This window comes from Pyrgilauda ruficollis, unplaced genomic scaffold, assembly GCF_017590135.1.
Source record: "Pyrgilauda ruficollis isolate IOZ18807 unplaced genomic scaffold, ASM1759013v1 scaffold39, whole genome shotgun sequence".
Lineage (NCBI taxonomy): Eukaryota > Metazoa > Chordata > Aves > Passeriformes > Passeridae > Pyrgilauda > Pyrgilauda ruficollis.
Window position 1 is genome coordinate 5503276 of NW_024525378.1, and position 23767 is coordinate 5527042.

At 44.0% G+C, this 23767-nt stretch overlaps 1 protein-coding gene across 1 annotated transcript in view; it reads left to right on the top strand.

Annotated features, from left to right (window-relative positions):
- The window catches only part of CAMTA1 (calmodulin binding transcription activator 1), a 238540-nt gene extending 215306 nt beyond the window's left edge, over positions 1-23234 (top strand). Inside the window, exons 16-22 of the mRNA XM_041476559.1 lie at positions 392-579; positions 949-1195; positions 1649-1720; positions 5206-5399; positions 5588-5662; positions 10317-10347; positions 19724-23234. Of these exons, the coding sequence (XP_041332493.1) occupies positions 392-579; positions 949-1195; positions 1649-1720; positions 5206-5399; positions 5588-5662; positions 10317-10347; positions 19724-19756 (840 nt within the window). The 3' untranslated portion in view covers positions 19757-23234. The remainder of the gene's footprint in view (positions 1-391; positions 580-948; positions 1196-1648; positions 1721-5205; positions 5400-5587; positions 5663-10316; positions 10348-19723) is intronic.
- Positions 23235-23767: the final 533 nt, after the last annotated feature.

The following is a 23767-nucleotide window of genomic DNA, read 5'->3' on the forward strand; positions in this document are numbered from 1 at the left end:
ACTTCTCTTGATGTACCTTTATTGTCCTGTCGTGCTCTACTGCACGTCTCAGCAAAAGAGTGGCCAAGTCACTTTTCCTTTGGAAATAACATACTAGTGACAGCTGTAGAGGGAAGGCCCAGATACCTTTCTCCAGATCTCTTGGGCTCCCCATAAAGGGAAAAAAGAGGTCCAGGGAATATGAAACCCTGCCATGCTTGGTCTGAAGAATCAGAAAATCAAATGAGCACTTGTTAATGGGTTTCACTCCACTGTTGAAACAAACAGTAGACTCCACCTTACACAGGCTTGGGCAAAATGGGGAATTCTGTCTAAAGCTGGGCTGTAACGTGGAAGCACAAGGCACCTTTTTCCAGGCAGCTAAAGTTTGCTGTTGATTCCCCCTTGGCAGGTGAACATGATGACACTTGCAGAGCACATTATTGAAGCTACGCCTGACAGGATCAAGCGAGAGAATTTTGTGCCAATGGAGTCGCTGCTGGTGGAGAGGACAGACAGTGCTGCCATGAGCACCACCATGAGCTGGCTGGCCAGTTACCTTGCTGATGTCGATCACTTGCCCAGTGCTGCACAGATCAGGTCAGTGAGAGCTGTGAAGTTGCTCTGGGTTTTGGTGTGGTGTGAGTGCTGGGCAGCATGTTCTGACTCTTCAGCCTGCAGGTGCCAGTTCTCAGTGAGACTCAGTTCTGGTCTTGCTGTCCCAGGCACACTCTTGTGCTCAGATGTATTGTTTCCAGCACAGCCACAAATTCATGGAATGGGGTTTTCACTCCAGCACCACATCTGTGCAGTGCAGGACAGGCAGGCTCAGGGGTGTGGGATGTTGCTTGCAGTGAGAGACAGGAGCATAAACTTCTCTCTTGAACTCAGAAGTGTTGTTGTCCTTATCTGTGATGCCAGCCCAAGTGCTTTGTAAGCCAATAATTCCTACTGTGATTGGTATTTCAGAAGTCTGTATAGTGAACCCCTGACCCCTTCTTCGAACACCAGCTTGAGCCCTGCAGGCTCACCAATCAGTGAAATAGCTTTTGAGAAACCCAGCCTTCCCTCGGCAGCAGACTGGTCTGAATTTCTGAGTGCATCCACCAGCGAGAAGGTAGAAAATGAGTTTGCACAGTTAACTCTGTCTGATCATGAGCAGAGAGAACTCTATGAAGCTGCCAAACTCGTCCAGACAGTATTCAGGAAATACAAGGTATGTGGCTCAAATGTCCAGTGTCTTCCTTAATGGGTGTGTGAGCGAGAGTATAATTTGTTACAGACTGAAATGTGGGTAATATACACTCCAGGGACAAAAATATAGTTTCTATCATAACCTTTTCAATGCTTCTGACATGTGCTTGTTGATGTTTGCCCAACAAGTACTGTATAGGAAGTGCATGCCGTGCCATGCAGCACTCACAAAGCACATCCTCAAAATGTTCCCCAGAGGTTCTGCTTAGTTGCCCATTTGGTATAAAGATGCATTTTGAAGGTTTGTTCCTTTTGTGAGTTGACAGCAGAGGCATCTCCAGGAAATGCCTAGGCCTGAGTTGGACCAGGCAGCATTGACAGGAGAGGTTTGCCCTGCAAGCAGCTGAGAGCCAGGTCACCTGTCCTGGGTTTGGGTGCACGCTGCCTGATGCTGCTCCTTCCTTTGTCCACACAGGGTCGTCCTCTCCGGGAACAGCAGGAGGTGGCTGCTGCTGTTATTCAGCGTTGCTACCGAAAGTACAAACAGGTAATCAAGAAAGTGAAATTTCATGAAGCACATGTGAGTGCCATGAATGCAGCCTGTTGTAGTGGGCATTGTCCCACTGTTCCTCTCCTGTGCTTTTCAGCATGCAGTAGTGAAATACCTTGCTCAGGCAAAATTGAAAAGGGAAGAAGATTTGTGTTCTGAATCTTAGTTTTGGAGGGAATCCCTGCAATTAGTTTGTGATAATGCCTGTGGTTTTGCTGTGAGATGGAGGGCTGTGATGTATTCCATATTGGCCTTTATGCATGCTACAGCCTGAGGATTCTCTAACTAGTTGCTTGCCAAATTTCATTGTGAAATTGAAGTTGGTTTTGCCTTTGATTAAGGTGAAGATGAAAAATAGGTTGTTTTATTTTCCACATACTAAACTTCTAAACTATGGGAAGTCACATGTTATAGGTTGATGCAAGTTTTTCCAGGACTGAGACTGTTCTCCAGACTCTGGTTGGAGACATGTTTTCAGGCTGAGTTCTCAACCCCAGAAAAAGAAGATACCTTTCCTTTTATTTTTGGTTAGGTTTTTGTTGTTGTTGTTTTTTGGTGGTCTTTCATTTGGTTGGTTTGGATTTTTTTTGTTTTGTTTCATTTTGGGTTTTTTTTTTTGTTTGGTTTTGGGGTTTTTTTGGTGAGGACTAGAGCCCACATTCCTCTTCACACTTTACCCAGCTAGACACAGTCTGTCTAATGCCTGGCAGCATGGTAACAGAAAGTGAGGCAAGGCATCCATGCTCTTTTACAACCCTCAAAAACATTTATTTGGGAAGTCTTTCTAGTGTTAGGTGACTGCATTGTGGTTCACATCCAACCCATCACATGGCTTTCATTCTGGAGTGATGCTTCCTGTAGTAGGGAAGCTCAATTCCATTCAAAAATTGCTTGAAAACTGCTTTGCCTTGGATCCTGGAATCGCTTCTTTTTGAAAGAAGATTGTTTGGGTCTTTTGTTTTGTTTTGCATTCTTTATTTGCAGAACTAACATTAACTCTGTATTTTTCTGTTTCTTCCCAAGCTTACTTGGATAGCCTTGAAGGTAATACAAATACAAACACTATTTTGGAAACAGTTCCCTACGGGTCACTAATTTTCACACTCAGTATGAACAAGGAGAACTGGCATTTTGGAGAAACGTTTTAGTAGTATCCACTAATAAATGCCTGTGGTTGAGAAATCAGTGACAAACCAGACCTTCTGGGAGTTGTGTAGGGACTGCTGTGCCACAGTTGCCTCAGCTCCCATGAGCAGGGATGGGCTGAGCTGCTGGGAGGGTTTTGCAGCCAGTTTCCAGAGGACTGGCTTTAATGCTTCTGATCAGCTGTCACTTGGTGACCTTTGCCTTGGCATTTGGGGAGCACAGAACATTTATCCCACCTGTGAGCCAATGTCCTCTGCATTCTGCTTGCCTGCTGAAGTGTTTTGACTTTGAAGTATGTTCATCTTTGAAATACCTGTGTGCTGAGTTCCTAAGACCAACATCTCAGTACGTTGCTGCTCATGCTGGAGGCACAACTGTTGGTGCCACTCTTGAACTGTTCACAGTCAGTAATTCTCTGCTGGAAAGATGGGTTTCCCAGCTGTGCAACATCTTGATCTCATCAGATTCTAGAATTAGCTGAGCTTTTCTCAGGGCTATCGGGAGGCAAGGTGTGCTTTTCCTGGAGAGAATGTGTCCTTGGGGTGATATTCCATCCACAGCTTCCCCCTGCCCTGTGGTTTTGGGTTTTCAGGCTGGGAACTGTTCTGTCACTGCAGGTGGGCTGAGCTCTGGGACACTGAGCTCACCAAGGCTTTCCTCTTTGGGGAGGAGTTCAGGTGACATCTCCGCTTGATCCCCTTTCCAGAAATAAGAAAGGAACAAGAGGAGGACAGGCTGCAGCCACTCAGGTCTTAGAGCTGCATACAGACACAGTGGGGTCTGGTCTGTGCAGTGACTGCTAATTTCTCTTTCACATGCCTTATTCCTCTGATCTGTTACTGCACTGATCAGAGAAGGTTTGTGACTGGATTGGAACAGTCACAGCTCATGGCATGGTTTTGTATTTGAACCCTTCTGTTCAGGGGTTTGTAACTCAGCCACAGAAGTCCCATCTGGGCTAAAACTTTGAAGGAAAACCATTACTAGCTCATGAGTGGACTTGTTTAAAACAACAAATTTAAAATCACAATCTGATCCATTAATTTAAAAATGTTAAAAAAAAGAAGGAAACAAAAAAAACAATAGAAATTAATAATGGTAAAATATAACTGCTCCTAATGACTGCTTCAATTCCAAAAAGTGAAATTTGGTAAATGGTGGTCTGTGATGATATTGGAGGATCTTTTGCTTTGGGGTTATGTTGGGTGAGTTGTTTGTTTGCTTTTGGGGTTTTTGTTCCCAGTAGAGTGGAAAATACTGAGAAATGTTAGGACACTACCCTGTATGGGGCAGTAGCTGCTACTCATCTGTCTGATAAAGTGAGCAGAAAGCTGATAAAATATCCAGGAACAATAGACACATCAGTTTTGAAAGTATTAAAACTATTACAGCTTAGCAAAATGAGATCAGCAGACGCTGAAAACCTCTGTTATACTAGTATAAATGCAATTTCTATACGTTATTCTGTATTTCCATCTTAGAAAGGACTTAAAATATTCATGAATGCACATGGTTTCTGTTAATTGATCATCACCTTGCATGCTGTCAGAGGAAAAGGATGTAGAATAAAGATCTGATTTTTAAGAGTGTACACCTGCTTTACTGGGAATCACAGGACTAGAAATAATACAGTGCTAGATGGAATTTGGGAAGTGTGTGACTGCTCATGCAAATTTGTGAGTTCATTGGATGCTTGTTACAGATTTCTAATGAGATTTCATTTTGCCTGTGTCTTAGGCTCAGTATTAGACTTACAACTATTGTGGTTTTGGGGGTTTGTTAGGGTTTGGTTTTTAAGAAAGATGGGGACAGACTTTTGTTGCAATAGGACAAGTGGTAATGGTTTCAGACTAAAATAGAGTGAATTCAGATTAGATACAAGGAAGATTTTATAATGGGGCTGGTGAGTCACTGGCACAGATTGCCCAGAGATGTGGCAGATGCCCTATCGCTGGAAACATTCAAGAGCAGTCTGGATGGGGCTCTGAGCAGCCTCATCTCCTTGAGATGTCCCTCTTCATGCTGGGGGGGTTGGACTAGATGACCTTTAAAAATTCCTGCCAATGCAAACTATTTTATGATTCTATTAATCCAGTCAAACTATTCCACAGGCAGAAAAACAGATAGCCTGCATCAAGAAAACTGCTAAGTTCTGCCCCTAATCTTACAGTTGTTCCAGTTTGCTGTCACCATTTTCTTACACCATTCCCAGTCAGGGAATAGAGACTTCATTTACTTCTCATCACATCTTAGTGGCTCAGGAGTCTTTCACTGTAAGAACCTGCTTCTTACTGGTCCTACTGGGATGCCTCAGCTTCTCTTTGTTTCTGTTGTAGTATGCACTTTATAAAAAGATGACGCAAGCTGCCATTCTTATCCAGAGCAAATTCCGAAGTTACTATGAGCAGAAAAAATTCCAGCAGAGCCGGCGAGCCGCGATGCTGATCCAGCAGTACTACCGCAGCTACAAGGAGTGTGGCAAGAGGAGGCAAAACCGCCGGGCAGCCACCATCGTGCAGCAGAAACTCAGGTGAGCCCAGGCTGCTGGTGCTCTTGGGATCTTCATTTATGGTTTTTATGCTCTTCAAGGCTGTGCTGTGCTTCACAGACAAAGGCCAGTGGGAAAAGGACTGTGGTTCGTAGGATAATTATTCTTGCATTTAGTAGTATTCTCCCCAGTTTTGCCTGCACTTCAGTGTTGGGGTTTTTTGTGTTTAGAAGCAGTCTGCTTACCAAGAAGCAGGATCAAGCTGCTCGCAAGATTATGCGGTTTTTACGACGCTGCCGCCACAGGTATGACACTATCTTTTGGTATCTGCCCTTCCTTAGAGCAATGTGACAATATCCAGGTGTGTCTGCAATGAGTGCATTGTAAATATAATAGAACCAGCTGACTACAGATCTTTTAATCAAAGAGCAAAGCTGAGCTGTGTCCATGATGTGCTGTCAAAAATGAAATCTTTGATTTAGGACTGTTGCTGGAAGAGAATTGTGTACAGTTCCATTGCTTATAATGTAGAACAGCCCAGGTTGTTTGACTTTAAAAGCTGGACTTGAGGAAGTCTAAAAAAAAGCTTGTTAAATCATAACTACAGCTTCTGAGTGCCGCCCAAAGCATTCATGGTACATGGGAAAGTGCAAAAAGTGATGACAGCTGGTGTGTGCTGGAAATGCCTTTAGCTGGACACAGAATCATTTGGTTGGTTCTCCTCAAGTGTGTGTTCTCTTCAGTGTGGGTAGGTGGGATGTGTCAGAAGAGCAGCACAGGCTAGTTCATGTCAGCCACTCCACAGACATGAAGATGAAGCAGTGTGGGAACAGCACAGGCTTGCCAGAGTGCTCCCCTGTGGCAGCCAGCACTGCCGTACCAGCAGGGTGTTTGCTGTGGTTTTCAGCTGAAAGGATCCCCTATATGACCAAGTTGCAAACTGGGACTTTGCCTAGACAGTGGTGAATCCTGAATTTCTGACTCTGCCCCCTCCATCCTCACTGCCCATGCATTTCATCCACTCAGGAGCTGGTCACACCTGATGCATTTTGAAGCATGTTTAGTTCAGTCCAGTGACATTTAACAAGGAGAGCTCTTAGAGGCATGTGATAGACTCCTGATTTAAGAAACAGACTCAGTCCTTATTGCAGGATTTCAAAGCTTCACTTTGTAGGTCAGTGTGGCTCATGCTGTGGAAGTAGATGTTACCTGCAGGTTCAGTGGGAAGTAACATGTGTGGACAAGAAAGAGGGCTTTGTAGTTCCCAGGCTGATTCCAAGTGCTCTTGAAACAGCCACAGTCATTGATGAAGAGGCAGAAGTGGCTTCCCTCTTTCAGCAGGGCATAAGGAAGAGACCAAAGTTGTTGTTTTGTTGTGTTTGCTGTGCAGCATGTCCTGGAGGTTCAGAACTTCTGTGTCCTCTCAGATCTGCTTGAGATCCAGGCAGTCCCTGGGGGAAGCACGTGCCAAGTTTCCATCCATGGGGTCTCTGGGGTCAGCCTGAGAGGCTCTTAGAGCCAACTCAGACACAGGCCCAGGGAATGCCTCTGGTCTGGCTGTGTCCCTGGGTTCCCACCAACACCCAGGATGTGCCATGCACTCCAAACAGGGCTCAGTTAAGACTCCAGCTGTTGAGTAACACAGACTGTGCAGGGCTTAAATTGCCCACGATTCCGACAGTTCCTGACTTCAGCTTGTTGCCTTCCTCTTCCTCAGTGTCTCCTCTTCCCTTTGCAGAGAGACCCCGCTCATCTGCACCACTGAGGTTTGCAGGCCAGACCCAGGGTCAGTCTCCTCTCTCCAGCAGCACAGTCGCTGTTCTGGGCATCCCTGCAGGAGGGGTTTAGCTCTTGGGGAGTTCCAGACACAAATTCAGCAGCAGGGGGGATTCTCTGGCTCACATCACCTGTGCAGTGCTGGACCTTCTGCAGCAGTGCAATCCTGACCCATGTCCATGTTTATTACCCGTTGTGGTTGCTCAGGAATTCAGTCATGGCTCTTGGCTGGGATGCAACAAAAGGAAAAAGTGACTTGCCTTCACTGAAGATGTTAACAGTGCTTCAAAACTGCCTTGTTCTACCTTCTGCAATAGAAATGGTCACAGGGTTAGGGTTGTGTATTTTCTCCAAGCAATCATAAGATTTTAAAATTGTGTTAATGTAACTGTTATTAGTAATTGACAGATTTGAACAGGAGCATTGTGGCATTGGTAAATGCTAAAAGGGAAAGCAAGACTTAGCAAAATAACAAAACCAGCATTCAGAATCTGCTTGAAAAATACATAAATTTAGCAGATTCATAGAACTGCTTAGAAATGTGACGGGTTTGATTCTCATTCCCCATTTTCCTCCTGCTTGCTAAAAAATTCCAGCAGGCAGAAAGGCATTTTCCAACAGTGGGCACTTCATGCTCTGTACACTTGGGCTGCTTCTGTGTTCCTTTAGTGTCTCACAGACCCTCGGGCTCCTGTGGCTGCTGGACCCACACAGGAATCTGGTGCCTCTGCTCTCTGCAGTCGGTGACAAACACTGTGCAAATCAGGTTCTTAGAGCTTTATTACCACACAGGATTTTGAAGACAAATTAGAAGCCTTTTGCTTGTATAAACAACTGTAAAGGAAAATATAATCCTGGAAATTACACAGGTCGTCTATTCAATAGAACAGAGCTTCACTTGCTGCAGTATCTCAGCTGACTCAGACTGACCTGTTCATTTCTTTGCTCCCTGAGGGGCACATCCCAGCCCTTACCTGGCACAGCCATATCCTGGTGAGGGCACCCACCTCCATTCCTTCCCAAACCTGGCTCTGTAACCCTCTTTCTTAGCTGCCTTGTGGTGCAGGTACACTGGGGTACCAGGTGGAATTGCTTCCTTCTCACCTGCTCTTCCTCAAGCTTTCTGAATTTTCTTTGTGTCTCAGTAAGGACATTGTTCCTCTCTCCTTGGCTTTCCTTGCTTACCTCTTCCTAAGGAGAGAGCAATAAAGCTTAGGATGCTAAGTAAGTTTCAGATCACCTCTATGTAAGCTTCCTAATTATATCCCTTCAGTCTGCCATGTGACACTCAGGGTACAGCTGCTGAGGAAGGGGCTGGTGCTTGGGCTGAGCCCACACACTCTTTCTGCTTGTTGAAATCTCATTGCAATCTCCTCCTGTATTATTCCAAATTAGCACACTGCTGCTATAAACAAGAATTTAAGAAAGCCCCAGTCTTCAGAAAGAAACGCTTCAGCCATCCAAGCTCCTGAACATCCAGGGGTGAGCCATAACAGCTAGTACCTAATGTTAGCTAATGCTCTGTGGTTTAAAAATGGCACTGTGAAGCTACTTTTTAAACCACAGTGCCTTGTCAGTGCAAGGGATAGAAATGGCAACTATTTTTGGAAAATCTGAAGGAGTGAGAGAAAAGAGAGCATGCACAGGAATGTCAAACAAACAGGATCTTGTAACAGATTTCTGCTAGTTGATAGATCTGGGGGAAGAGGCTGCAAAAGCCAGTTGCAGTCTGTTGTAAGAGAGTGAGCTGAGTGAGAAGGCAGTAAATGCCTAAAGTTCAGAAATTCAACCTTTGAAAAATTGAATGGTGTAACCTAGGCTTTGGCCATGAGCAAATTCTGTTGCTGAGCCAAAAAAGTACTCTCAAGGAGTGAGATTTATTCAGGGTTTCCCCAGGCAACTGTCTGCTTGGTGGGTTTTTTTTCCTGTTTAAAGTTGATCAAAGTCTACTTTAAGCCAATTTTAAGAACTGTTTGTCTGTTTGCATTCAGAGCAGCTTAAATGGTCATCTTGTCCTATTTTGTTTAATAACTTTCTGGCACAAAGGCTTAATATCTCAAATGTGATTTTGATCCTCACCTTGAGGATCTGATCTCCTGTTTGTTGCCTAACCAGAAGGTATTTCAGGTGTTTTGGGAGAGTTAATGAGAGGTTCTGCAGTTGGAGCTCTTAGTAGAGGATGCATAGATGTTGATGGAAATCAGAAAATACATGAAAAATACATGAAAATCAGTAAGTTTTAGTTGAAAATATTCTTAGAGAAGATACTGGAGCTCTAGTAGCTGAATGTCATGGTGACAAAAGGGATCATTCATCAGCAGGAGTCATTCTGACCGTCAGACATGTATTGCTTCCTTTTGACTTTGAACAAAACTCCCCATATTTATCCATCTGTTGTCATATTCTCAAAAATCTGGTGGAAAACATGCATCAGCATAACATGGTATCAACATGATCTGTCACAGAAATGTTGTTTATTGAGAATGAAACAGAAACTTCCTGGCCTCCCAGGAGAGCTTCACCCATCTTCCCATGCCCAAGCCCAAAGCTTGCCCCTGACACCTCCTGTGAGCTGAGCTGCCTCCAGGCTCGCTGTCCTGAGGCAGAACCAAAGCTTTGCATAGTTAATAATTTTGGAAAGACTCCACCTACTTAGTGGTCCCCAGATGTGACACATCTAGAGCTGCAAGGAAATCCAGGAGCTCCGAATGGGTTTGGATTTGCTGAGCTCAATTCCTGTGTGGTACAGCCAGCTTGCACTGGGAAGGTAACCTCTATTTCCTGTTCTTTTTCTGATTTGTAGGAAAGTTTTACCCTTCTGGGGGATATCTAAGCCATTGCTGAGATGGAATTGTGATCTGCAGTGTTTTCTATGGAGTAGCATTTGGAGTGGGGTAGAAAAGAGGTGATGGCTGCCAGGGAAGGCAGGATGCAGCTAGAAATGCCACGGGAATGACAGTGTTGGGTTTTTTCTACTTGCTTATAACTTTCTGCCCTAAAGCACCTAAACACAGGACTGCCCTTCCCTGGTAAAGAGGAGTCCCTAGGCAGGAGTGGGAAGGGTTCTTTCTCTCCAGCCAAGCAGAAGTGCTGTCTCCTCCTCCCTGAAGTGGAGCTCTGGGTAAGGTACGGTTGTTGCCATGTGTGTCTAATGGCTCTTTGGTATTGTTTTGCACTCTAAAGCCCTCTGGTGGACCATAGGCTGTACAAAAGGGTGAGTGTAGCTGCCTGCTAGCCAGTTCCTCTCTTCCATTTTAAATATATTTGCTTTCTGCTTGCTTGCATGGGGCTGCGGCCGAGATATGCCAGTAAGTTTCACCTCCATTAATGATATGAAAGAATCTTTAATAAACTAACCCTACTGCAATGACTAACACTGCTGCTTTTGTACCAGGACAGAGCTCTGCAGTAGATGTTACCAGTGCATGAATGTGTGAAAAAGGACATGTATATTCATCATGGGCATGCTTAGATGGCATTGTTGGTGGGGTATTTTTTCAGTATCCAAAGTGGCTGTGAGTAGATGTTGGAATTTGACAGGGTCTGCACTCACACTCTCAGTGAACTCCATTGCCATGGACTGCAGCAGCATTCAGGGTAGATCATAGGAAGGTAGATCACCTGCACTGCAGGTGCAGCCTACTCTAAATGGGTATTAATTTCTGCCTGAGCCAGATGGAAGCAGAAGAGCTCCTCACACTGCTCTTTACTCCCAAAGGTGGTTAAACACCAGTGTTTATCTTCTATAAGTTGGTCTTTGGTAAGCTGCACGTCTGGTTGCGTTATAGGGCCAGCTTTTTGACAGCTGTTTACCTCATTTATTAATCCACATATTGGGAAGGAAAACGAAAAATGAAATGAAGATTCTGTAACTGTGTTATAGTAAGTGCCAAGAGAGCATCTGTTGGGAGTCTCATTCTCAGCATGAAGAGCCCACTCACCTGTGTGCTCAGTCATGTTAGTGGCTGGTTGGGTGTGAGACAGCAGGCTGGCAACAGGGGGGCTTGCCTGGAATCAAAAGAAAACTTTCCAAACAATATTAAGGGCTAATATATTAGAGAGCAGTTTTTAATGAAAGCATTCAAGTGCTGAAAACATAGGTAAGAGCATCTGTGGTATAGGATTTGTACAATTTTTATAAGGTTGATTAATTAGTGTAGTTAGCAGGTAAATCCAATAGTTTCACCCTTGGGCCTGCCCCTTGGAGTGTCTCCAGGAGGTTCTTTGCCTTGTATTTTGTTTTGACTCTCAAATGCTGGTGCAAAACAAGATGACCTTGTTCTTTTCTTGAAAATAAGACTAAATAGAATTTCAAGAGTGTGACATAATGTATTAAAAAGGGCTAGCTATTGAACAGCTAAGAAGGTGCTAGAAACTATAAAACTATATATTAGAAACCTACAAAGCAACAAATACGTGAAAAAGCTACAAATCTTTAGGTATCAGTGGGAGAATTCCTGTGACAGGTCTCTCAAGGCGTGTGCCTCAGCTGCCAGCAGGCTGCTCTGTTCCATCTCACACCTGAGAGGTTGTTAGGGCAGCAGGGTTTTTTGTAAAAAAAACTGCTGCCAGAAACTTCACCATTTGGGTGCTTATAGCTCCTGTTTTCAGTAAGAGAGGGGTGTCCTGGACCTTGCTTCCATGTAGTGTTGTAAAAAGAAAACTGCATTGTTGATGACGAAGTTTTATTGACTAGGAATTGCAAAGTTCATTTTCAAGACTCAAGAGTGAGAGCATGAATTGGGCCTGAGCCTGCTGGAGACACCATTATTTGTTTTACTATTTGGGCTAACAAAGGAGCAGCAGCTAATGACATTTGTTTCCAAATTATGACTTCTGTGCTGCCATTTTTTGTTGTATGTCCTTGTTTTTTTACAAGTTAAAATTTGGAGCTTTTATTAATAACAGGTGAAGTTGGAATTGGGTGAAGAGGGCAAAGGCCCAGATGTGCCCTGAGGGAAGGCTCTGCTGTCAGGTAATAACAGGTGAAGTTGGAATTGGGTGAAATGAGGGCAAAGGCCCAGATGAGCCCTGAGGGAAGCTCTGCTGTCAGCAGAGGCCAGTTGTCAGTGTTGGAGGAGAAATTATGCACTTTTAAGGCTTTGTGTATGTGACAGCATTTGAGAAATGTGCAGGAAGCAGATTCTGGATGTTAGGTAGCATTTGCAGGTTTTTTTTGCATCCCAGGCCTGGGATGACCAATGATGTGTGATGGATGGGGAAATGGGGCAGCTCTCTGTCTGGAAAAAGTGAACTGTGAGCTGTGTACTCAGTACATACTGGCTGGTGTTCTGCCAAAATAAGTCTGTCATGGCAAAATGTGCTGCTTTGCATTCTGATGACACCCTGTGTGTGTGCTCTGGAGTGCACAAACACCAGGAGTGTTCCCAGGCCTGCTGGTGTGCACAGGCTGGCACAGCCCCTCGTGCTCAGGGAGTGCCTGCAGAATGTCTGTAATTCACAAATTGGGTGTTTCCTGTCCACGTGCTGTTGGAGTGTGCAGAGAAATGATTGCAGCATTTGCTCCTGGGTTTCAGTTTTAAAATCTTTCCAAATTTAGTGATGTTTTCTGGATTTATTTGGGTGACATTACACTAGGATCAGTAAAGAGGAAGAGGCAGGAGATTTTACTGGATGACTCTTGTGAGATGAGACTCGGTATCCTTCTGCAGCAGAAATTAAAATACCTTTTAGGGGAAAAAAACCCCATCCAGTTGCTGTTGCCTTTAAGTAACAGTTTTCATCTCAAGGAAACTTGCTTCAGTAGAGGGATTTCAGCTGCTCACCATGCCCCCCTACACAAATGTTTGCCTTCATATTGGTCAGACCATCCTCTGTAGCCTCCTGCAAAGGAGAGCCTTGCTCCCAGTCCAGGTGTAGAGGTGAACAAACTGCACAGCTGCCTGCAGTGTGACCCTCTCTGCCCCACCCTTGGCAGGAGATGATCTGGGAGATATCACAAGGACTGAGTCTTTCCCATCTCAAGGGGATGACGAGTCAGGCACCTTCTGCCTGCAGCAAAACTTCTGTCCTCTCTGGGGCAGAACAAGTGCACTTGTTACCCATGATCATGAGTGATAAAAACTGCCTTCATTCAGCTTTAATGTACAAATAAGCCCCCTGACCCCACCATGTTCTCACAGTTTGATTAAATGCTGCTCTCCAGTTCTGGGGAGTTAAGTGTGTAGTATCTGAAGTAATTTCTCTGGTAAGTACAGCTGCATTTCATACCTGAATAAACAACATCTGCTGTGTTTTGTTGTTCTCTGCATACTCTTCCCTCTTTTGGCATTTTAGCAACAAACCTTTTCCTACTCCTCTGCATCTAGGACTTGTATTTTTAACATGGTTTTAATCTGTGCTGTGCAGCAGATATTGCATTGAGGTACCTGGTTTCTTGCCTCTCTTAGTAAGATAGAGAACAGGGTAAAATTTCAAGGGGTAGGAAAGTCCTGTTTGAGTTCAGGACAAAGTGTGAAAATGTCATACCGGGATATGCGTCACTGTACCTGCAACAAAAGTTTTCAAAGTAATTTCTTTTTTCATTTACCTCTTGCAGGGGCTGAATGTGTTTGGAGCTCAGATGTGTGTATTAAATTGCAGACTGCGTGCTCTGGGGTGTCGTTCTTATTGGGCCTTTCTGTCTTTTTTGTTTTGCTGCCTAAATGAGGTATCTGGAAAAAGGCAAGATCTCCCTTGTCTTAAATATCCCACAGGCCAGTTCAGCTCTCAGAGCAACAGGTAACTCGCCAGCCAGCCTTCTCTGGCTCTTGCACCCTGTCCTGTAAACTGATCTTCAGCATTTGGACTCATTCAGCATTTCCCTGGCTGGGCATTCCGGAGTCACTCTGGTGGAGCAGCTTTGTGTTATGCTTTACCCATGAAGCCATTGTTTGCTGTGACCTTTTCTGAGTAGGGCTGGTTCATCTGCTGACAGCTGTACAGGACTGGGGAGGGCTTGGGGAGAGGAGCTGCCACTCGCTGGGGCTGTTGCTTACTACATTGCTTCAGCACATACTGATGCACCCCCTGTACTCTGTCCAAGTGAGCAGCAAGGTGTGAGGGGCAGAAACTTTGACTGGCTGGAGCAGTTTGGGAGCCAGGATGTATCTCCCAAGAGTCAGGGTTCAAAGCTCATGTTTGAAATCATCTTCTCTTCCCTCTGTGTATGTCAGCATCACGGCTGTGATTTCAGACACCTTAGCAGTGGTCATCTCTATTGCACGTGCTTTTTCCTTCCATCTGCTCTTCAGCACTTGCAGAGGGAATAACTTTGTGCCTTAGAAGCGCTTACTGTCTGGAGAATATGTTATTTGGGGAGGTGTTTGTTCAAGGCTTCACCAGTGCAAAATCAGATGTACAATACTTGCAGTTTTGTGCATGGTTCCAGAGCTGTTGGCATAGGATGGTGCTTTTTGTTTGGAGACCTGCAAAAGTCAGGGCCTGTTTCCCATTCTGGGGTGCTCCACTCGCAGCTGGGCATCACTTGAGCTGTCCTCACTCCAGCCCTCATTCAGCTCAGGGAGGCACTCCCAGAAGTGATCCAAGCCAATGTGACAGTGCTTGTAGACTCCTGGAGAGGTTGCACACCATCCAGCAGCACCTGGCCTGCTGCTGTCACTTTCATTGCCCTCATTTCCTCTGTTGTTTAAAAAAAAAGTCTCCCTGCAAGTCTACCAAACTGGGTTGAAACATCTTCTCTAAGAACATTCTTTCTGCTGTTCAATTCTATAAATCCCAGTAGTGTTCTTTTCCTTGCAACAGTTTGTTAATGCTTGTAACTGCAAATGCTACACTTTGGTTCTCTTCCCTGCTCAGTTTAAGGCTGGAAAAACGTCAACCAAAGAAGATTGCCTTACAGCATGAAGGCAGTGCTATACTGTTCACTTAAAATCTCTCCTAGCAGCACTTACTCAAGGGATTTCTATTCTCAAGGGTCCTGATTTGTCCAAAATTCTTCCCTGGTCAACCTGTATTTTTTAACTGCAGTTGAAAATGTTGAGGGTTTATTACACTAAGTATTAATGAAGAGGAAATACCAGTCCCTGCCACTGTTGTAACCAAACCAAGTGCCACTGAGTGAGAAACTCAAGAAGAGTTAAGAAAGGACTGAAAGGACTTCTAAGACACAGCCTGCAGTGCAGGCTATCCAAGAAAGAAAAGCATTGGTTGAAGACAATTATTTTTAGGTTCTCTTGACAAAGCATTTCAGATAATGATTACCTTGGTGCATGCACTGGTTCTGGCACCTCCTGCTCATCATGGTTTGAGGAAGCAGCATGGGGTTCACAATAACACCTCAGAGCTTCCCCAGTGACACTCTGGCCTTGGGCTGGTTCCATTTTTGGTAACATTTGGAGGTATTTCAGTTCACTTGGCTGTGCCTGCTGCAGAGCCCGTGGTGAGCAGGGCTGCCCTGTACCAGCTGCCAAGGAGAAGGAAGAACTTCCCTGGCATCCCAGGGCCAGCTCTGGAGAGAGGAGGAGAGACTGACAGCTGCAGACTGCAAGTTTCCAAATCTACCAGGCAGTGTGTTAATGGAATAAAGGACTCACAGTACCTACCTGCACTCCCAGCTGCAGTGGGACACACACACTATTGCATTGAACAGAGACTGGTTAATAAAGAAAATATGGTAGCTTAGTGAATTTGGGTGGTTATCATCTTGAGGCCTAAGTGTGTAAATGCTGTGGAATGCAGGGTTTGTTTTAAGCCATTATATACTAAATAGCATCTTTCAGTAATGCACCTGTGGCAGATTTCAGTTCATACCCTTAGGGAAGTTCTGTACTCTTTTGTGTCTTTGTTATTAGTAGTAGTAGTAGTTATTACACCTGCATGTAAATGATGTTAATCCCACCTGACCAAGGAAAGCGTTGCAAATGCAAAGTGTTTGACACTGTCCTGTATGACATCCTTGTCTCTAAATTGGAGGGACGTGGTTTTGAGGATGGGTGGATGAAGAACTGGCTGGTTGGCCACATGCAAAGAGCTGTGGTCAGTGGTTTATGGTCCACGTGGAGGCCAGTGATGAGTGGGGTCAGCAGTGGGGCTGCTACTGTTCAACATCATGGGCAGGGGGATTGAGGGCACCCTCAGTGAGTTTGCTGACCTCACTGAGCTGTGTGGGAGGGAAGGGGTGGATCCAGAGGGACCTGCACAGGCTGGAGAGGTGGGACTGTGCAAACCTCAGGGACAAAGTAAAGTGCAAGGTCCTACACCTGGGTCTGGGGAATCCACATACACAGACAGGTTGGGTGGAGAAGTGATGGAAAACAGCCCCGTGGAGAAAAACTTGGGTTGTGGTTGATGAAAAACGCCCCATGAGCTGGCACTGAGTGCTCCCAGCCCAGAAACCAGTTGTGTCCTGGGCTGCATCCAGAGGAGCATGGCCAGCTGGGAAGGAGGGGATTCTCACCCTCTGCTCTTGTCAGTCCTGCACACAGTTCTGGTGTCCCCAGCAAAAGAAGGACATGGAACTGTTGGAGCAAGTCCAAAGGATGCCATGAAGTTGATAGGAGAGGACTGGAGCACCTCCCCTGCAAAGACAGGCTGAGAAAGTTGGGGCTGCTCAGCCTGGAGAAGAAGAGCTTGTGTGGAGACCTCACAGCACTTTCAGTGTGTGGAGGGTGCTACAGGGAACCTAGAAGGGACTTTTCATCCAGAACTGTAGTGATAGGGTGAGAGGTAATTTATACAAAATGAAAAAGGGGGATTTTAGTTTAGATATTAAGAAGAAATTTTTTTCTGTGAGGATTATGAGACACTGGAATAAGTTACCAGAGGAGCTGTGGCTGCCCCATCCCTGGAAATGTTCAAGGGCAGGTTGGATATGGCCTTGAGCACCCTGGCATAGTGGAAGGTGTCCCTGCCCATGGCAGGGGAGCTGGGGCTAGAAGATCTTCTAGGTCCCTTCCAACCCTTTATGTTCTATGATTCTGTGATTCTCTGTTTCTGAACCAGGACCTGTTTCAGTGCAAATGCTAAGTGCTGCAGTAATTAACTCCTGTTGGCATGTGTGTTCCAGGCAAACAGATGCAATAGTTGTGCACCAGTACAGATATTGCATGCTGTAGGTTGAAGTTTGCAGCAAAGCATGTCTTGCATTCTTCCAGTGAAAGTGCTTCGTTAGTGTAGCCCTTGCATGTGAAGTGCTAAAGTAAGGAATAGCATGTCTCAGTGAAAGAGCCACCAGCTTATTTAATGTGCATGTTCTCAGTGAGAGATCTGTAATAACAGGTTAATTTTACATTACAGTACTGAAGTGCAACAGAAAACACTTGGAAGTTGCACTGCAAATCATGCGTTAATTGATGGTACCTTAAACACAGCTAACCTAAGCTTTAAAATTTGTCCATTGCACAGAGGCACAACATCTTTTCTAGCACAGCACCAGGGATTCTGGCTCTCCTGCTTCTAAATGGTGCACTACTAGAAATGCTAATTAAAAATTCAAGGGAGAGGCTGCTTTTCTTCACCAAGAAAATAAAAGTAGATATACTGGATATGAGTAACTTGTCATTTGTCACTGTTTTGGCTTACTGTGTCAGCCCTCCTGTGTTTCCTGCAATGAAAAGGGGATCTGGCTGTACCCAGCATGAAGAACCCCAGTGAACTTAGAACTCTTAGAGAACAAACTTAGAGGCTTGTTGCTGCCTTCTGCGCCGTGCTGAAGCCTCCACTCTCTTGATGTCAACAGGCTCTTTTAGACACCAGCTTGTGTAGAGCCAAAATGTTCCTGTAGAAGATTCTCTGTAAAGCTGTAGCAGCAGTCAGGCTCAGCATGGCACTGTCCAGGCAGGAACTGAGAACCCCTGGTGCTGTTGGCTCCTTGTCCCTTCCTCAGCCTGGGACCAGAGCGCTGCTTGGCACCTGGGAGAGCCTGCTGGGCTCGGATTTCAGCAATGTCAGTGCCCTCAGACTCTGAACACACCGTGTGCACTTGGCTAGCAGAGCCCCCTGTCTTTCCATACATTATATTCTCCAGGATATTGAAATTAGGATAATTAACAAAGGTCTACCCTGCATACAGGTTAGTCTGATTTGGTCCCTGTTGGCCACATTTCACAAATACTGAGAATGCATTTGAGTGCTGGAGCCTTTGAGTCAGCTAAAACAAAAGTCAAAGCAGACAGCTCCCTTTTCACTGTGGTTCTGACTAATAGTACATGCAGAAAAATGAATAAATAAAATGGTGAAATGGAGGTGTATTTATAGAGATCCATTTATAGCCTTCATTCTGTCCTTACATTAGCAGGCTGGTGCAAGAGCCAAAAGATGTGTGGGTGTAAGTCTGTGCACAGTAGCTACAAACTGTCACTGCTGCTGCTCAGCTCTCCTGACATGTTTTCTTACTTTTATTTACTTGGGCTTTGTTACATTCTTTCACTTGTAGCTGGTTGCATTACGCAGACTTGCATCTCTGACACTATTTATTTTTTGTACTATACCTTTGTTACTTGTCATTTCAAGTTTTTGCAGCATCACATGAGCACTTGAGCTTATACACGCTTAGCTAAATCACTTTTTTTTTTTGCTGTAATCTGCTCCTTTTACAGGGGACTTCCCCTTGCAGGAGCAGAGGGAAGACACATGGAGGCAGGTGGGAAAGGGGTCTCACTGCAGAGGAACTCCCTGCAAGCGGAGGCAGAGCCAGCCCCAAGCACAGCTGGGCAGCACAGGAATGCCTTTGGATTTGGTCTGGCTCCTTTGCACTGCACACAGCCAGGTTCTCAGCCTGAGTACAAGGTTTCCTGCTGCCCCAGCTCCAGTGCAGAGCTCTGTTTCATTTGATGGGATTGAAATTATTCCCTTCTTTTCACCCTTTAATTTAATTTTTAACTCTTTCAGCTTTCAGTGATGGTTTAGTTCTTGAGTTGATGAGTTAGAGGAGGTAATGTATGGCGTGCCTTTTGGAAAGTTGAGAACTGGCCACATCTAGGAAGAGTGACTTCCACACTGTAGGTTCATCTCCCTTGGCACACAGCATCCAGCATCCTGCACTGCTGGGATGACACCAAACCTGCTGCCAACAGCATGATAAAACACAGGGGCACAGCAGCTGGAGTGCTCGTGAAACAAAGCGCCTTTCTTCACACCCATACCAGTTCTTGTGCTTGTACATAAACACTTTCTTCTGTGAGGCTCTCAATAAACTCCAGGCTTCCTTTCCAAGCTGGACAGGCTGATTTTCCCCCACTGTGCTGTCACTCCCTGAGCACTGTGTGGAGAAAAGGGTCAGCGCTGAGCAGCCCCTTTGGTGTGAGCAGCTGCAGGGTCAGGAGGGGACCAGCAGTCCAGGGAACCCCAAGCACTCAGGCTGACACCAGAAGGAAGCCCAGCTGTAGTTGCCAGTACTGGGAAAAGCAGTGGAACCAAGTGTGTCTCTCCAAAGGTGTTTGTCTGGGATCTCCAGTGGCCCGTTCTTGCGCTTCCAACTGTTTATGGTGTTGGGAAGGTGTTGCCTTCCTGTCGTGTCTCTGGGAGCTGCCTCTTCTGCACGGGAGGCTGGAGTGATGAATCCTTTTGATTGTTCTGTCTTCAAGAGATGTGGTGTAGAAGTGTTACATAGCTCCTCTTTGTTTTTTCAGAGTGAAAGAATTGAAAAAGGCCAAGGAACTTGAAGATACGCAGCAGCATCCCGTAGCAATGTGACATTGCTTTTCAGACTGTTTTCATTTTCTGTTTTTAGCAGAGACATGCAACAACAACAAAAATACCCACTGCAGTTCTGGAAATACCAGCTGCAGGATTTTAACAGTAATGTTTTGGTCATTGCATTTGCACTTTCATGGACAACTTTTAATTTGTTCAGCAAGACATCTTGGAACTCAATCTTCTGTTGGATCGTGGGGAAAACAAGACACCAGGAGGAAATTGTGAGTTGCTTCATTCTCCGAGGAGGAAGGAAGAAGCGATTAATTATCCTTTTCATATAGGGCTGTATTAAACAACATGTGGAACTGTACAAATATTATACCAAAAATATTGTTCAGAAAAGGTGGGAATGCACAAGCAACACAAGAATGCTGTTCCTGCACCTGTCAGTCATCTCCAAGAAACTGAAGCTTTGAGAGTCTCAGTGGAGGGGCTTAGATCAGTACATCTTTATTGGGTCCATGCATCCTCATTTCCTTCGCACTCCTGTCCTTTGTGTTTTATTTAAACCTCTACAGCACACTTAATGCAACTTTTTAAATCTGCAGGTTTTTAATACATCCCGTGGGAACTTACAGGAGGGGTTTGGTGTATGAGAGACACGGGTATTGCATGAGGAATGGAGAGAGCAGCTTAAGCAAGTTTTACACTTTTTTTTTTTTTGTATTTTTACTAGAACCTGCAAACATATCAACTGTCATGTACTTTCTCTCATATTCAGCACTTTATTTTCTAGCCTTACCTTCATGTACTATTGTTTTAATTAAGTTCTCAAATAATTTGTAAAACATGTAGCTTTTTCTCTTATGTACTTGTCAAACCTCTTGTCATTTTGCAGTCACGAACATATGTTGCCTGGACATTTTATGCCACCTAAAGATCAGTGGTGCTGCATTCTGGCCAGTAAATTTCTTATTTTGGCTACTTCATCAAAATCTGGGCAGTTTCTGTATATATAGAAGGTAGAAATGGAAAATGAGAAAAAAATATTTGAAAGGGAATATATTGATTAATTACTAAATATTTTATTCACAAAGGGTCAATAACTTGGCAAGATAAAATTATTATTTGTATAGTTTTGTCTGAATGAACGAGAAGAGTGTGGATGTATTGTTTGTACATATTGTATATATTAAAGAGATATGTGCATGAACTCAAGAAAAAGAAATGAACAAAGCAAAGCATTAGTGGCTATGGTCTGTAAAATGAAACAAAAACTTTATTTCACTATAAGAAACTTTATTTTAAATGTTCTTTAGAAGAACATTTTTGCTAAAGCATGACTAAATGGCAAAAAAGAGCTACTGTATTTAGACTTAGGAAAAAAAAGGCAGAGCAACATTACTTTAAAAAAAAAAAAAAAAAAAAGAAAAAAAGGATATGTTTACATTTGATTTTGGCTACCAGGAGTTTGGTTCAGTTGGGTTTAATTTATAAATTCCTTCCTTCTTTTTTTTTTACCCCCGTCTTTTTTTTTTTTTCTTTTTTTTTTTTTTGCCAATGGTGCCAAGTAATGTGAATGCTAATATTGCTTAAGAAAATTAAGTTACTTTTGCAAAGCAGATAATCATAAGAGTACAAAAACCGTATCTAGCTTAACACCATACACTCACTCCAATAAAGAACACTTAGAATGAACATAAAATGAAAAAAAATAAATAAATAGTACGAAAGTAGAAAATATGTTTCACATTTTCATATCTCCTGCTGGAAGTCAGAAAATGTAATAAAAATTGCACAAAAAATTTTAAAAAATTAAGTAAAACTTAAAAAAAAAAAAAAGATGCAAACTGATCCTGTAGGGGTGTCATGGTATATTGCTATTTCCACATAGTGAGGAGCCAAAGAAATTAGATTTTTTTAAAATTGAGCTACTAATTTAAAACTGTCACAGATTCTCAACAATGGGAACCAGTTCTGATCTTCATTACACAGGAATGTAAGGGAAGAAACTCCTGAAGTCCGTGTCATTACTTGTGGGTCACGTACATGTGTCTGAGATCAGAAACTGCTCCTGTCTGTTTGTCTCGCTCGTGGCAGTTTAAAATTTCTGAATGAACTTGTGTAAATTTGAGATTGTTAGTTTTGGAATAGTTGTTCTTGCTTGATCCCGGCCACCAACTGCAATGTTTAAACGCAAGGCTTGTTGTGAAGCCAAAAAATATTCACACATAGGAAGCTTTGAAACTGGTGTCTTTAAAAGAAGAGTAAAAACAAAGATTGTGGCAAAAAAACTGGGGTCAGTGCTCTTGGTGCCTTTTCTATAATTGTACCTGTTTTTAATTACTTCTTTTCACTGCCAGCATTGAATTACAGTAGATGTGCTATAGCTCATTATCAGAATTCTCTTGTACATTTCTGAACTGCTGCTTTATGACCTGATTCAATTTTAAAAAAAGGGAAAAAAAGCAAAACAAATGGCCTGGCGCTCGCACTGTGCCTGTGGGCAGCCTCGTAGCCTGATTTTCTGTCTGCAATTGGAACCTTGACCATTAGATTTTCCTCTCACGCCAAAACAGAACAGGAGACGCTGAAGAATCTCCTTTGGAACGAATTGGAAATGCTCTGTATTAGTACTGGAAGAACTCTTGACATTTTGAAACTGAAATATTGCACCCATTAACCAATACGTGACAATATAGAATTGATCTGTTCCTAACAAGAGTAGTGACCTCAGTGGAAACGTTTTAACTCCTTGTCTTTACAGCAAACGATTCAGTAATATACAGAGCTATTTCAAATTACTCTTCCAGATCCATGGGCCTGGTGGTGTATCTACTAATCCAGATCCTGCTTCAGCCAAACGTTTAAGGCTGTGCTGGCTGTGAAGCGTGCGGGCAGTTGTGCAGCACCGCTGCAGGACTCCTGGCACGCCTGCAGCCAGGGCAGCTCCCAAGTGCTTTGTTGTGTCGGGCCGTAACCCTTCAGTGTGTCCCTGCGGAGGGAGCAGCACTCCCCCGCAGTGAAGTGATTCTTCGAACCCTCTTCTTGGTTGTGGAACTTAACATTTTCACCTAAGATAAGTAAGTGCAGCTTTCTAGGAAAATTCAAATTCCCAAGTGCCAGGAGCCAGATCTTCTGTCTTCTGAGAATAGAATCGCTCCTTTGTGAAACACATTCGACAGCAGTAATACTGTGTGAAAGAAATACAGAATATAACATGAACCCCCTCTCTGGTTGCACGCTTATGGCAGTTCCACACAATAGCTGGTGCCCAATGGGGGGTCCCCAAGACTTGCATGTAAAACTAGTATAGATGTCTTCTCTTTTGTAAGTTTTATTTTTGTAACTGTGCATGTAAAGCATCACTGAATCAATGGATCTGTTGAAGAACTCAGCTGCTGGAACCATGCAAAATGTTTTGAATTGCCCTTAAAATATGGAAAATGTTTTCTGAATGCTTTATATTCTTTCTGCTGTAAATTAAAAAAGAAAATTTCCCCATACAAAGTGTCTGCCTTCTTCTGAACACGTCTCTCCTGAACACATCTCTTCCATCCTACTTTGAGAGCAAAGTAGTCCTTTAGTTACTCTAAGAAATCACAAAAAAAAGTTTCTACACAACCTGCTGGTAAGAATTCTGCATCTGATTTCTTAGGGGTTACGATGTGACAGTCCCCAGCCTGCCCGAGCAGGTGCAGCCCCCAGAGCTTTGTTTGCAGTTCCTCTTCAATGGGCAATCACTTCCAGGGTTTTTGGTGAGAAACCATATAGAGCTGGAATCAAAATGCTTAATCCTGCAGTGTACACGAGGCAGAGTCAAACGGCGGAATTCAAGAGGGCTGCTGATGCAGAAAACTCAGGTCACATTTGGTGATACAATTAACTGAGACACAGTAACTACTGCACTAATCAAATATGGCACTTACATGAGCTGGTCCTCGAGAACAAATCTTGGACCAGACTACATGGCCAGCCCAGCAGGCAAAACCTGAAAGCAGGTTTAATAATTAATAAATTAATCTGGTTATCAGAGA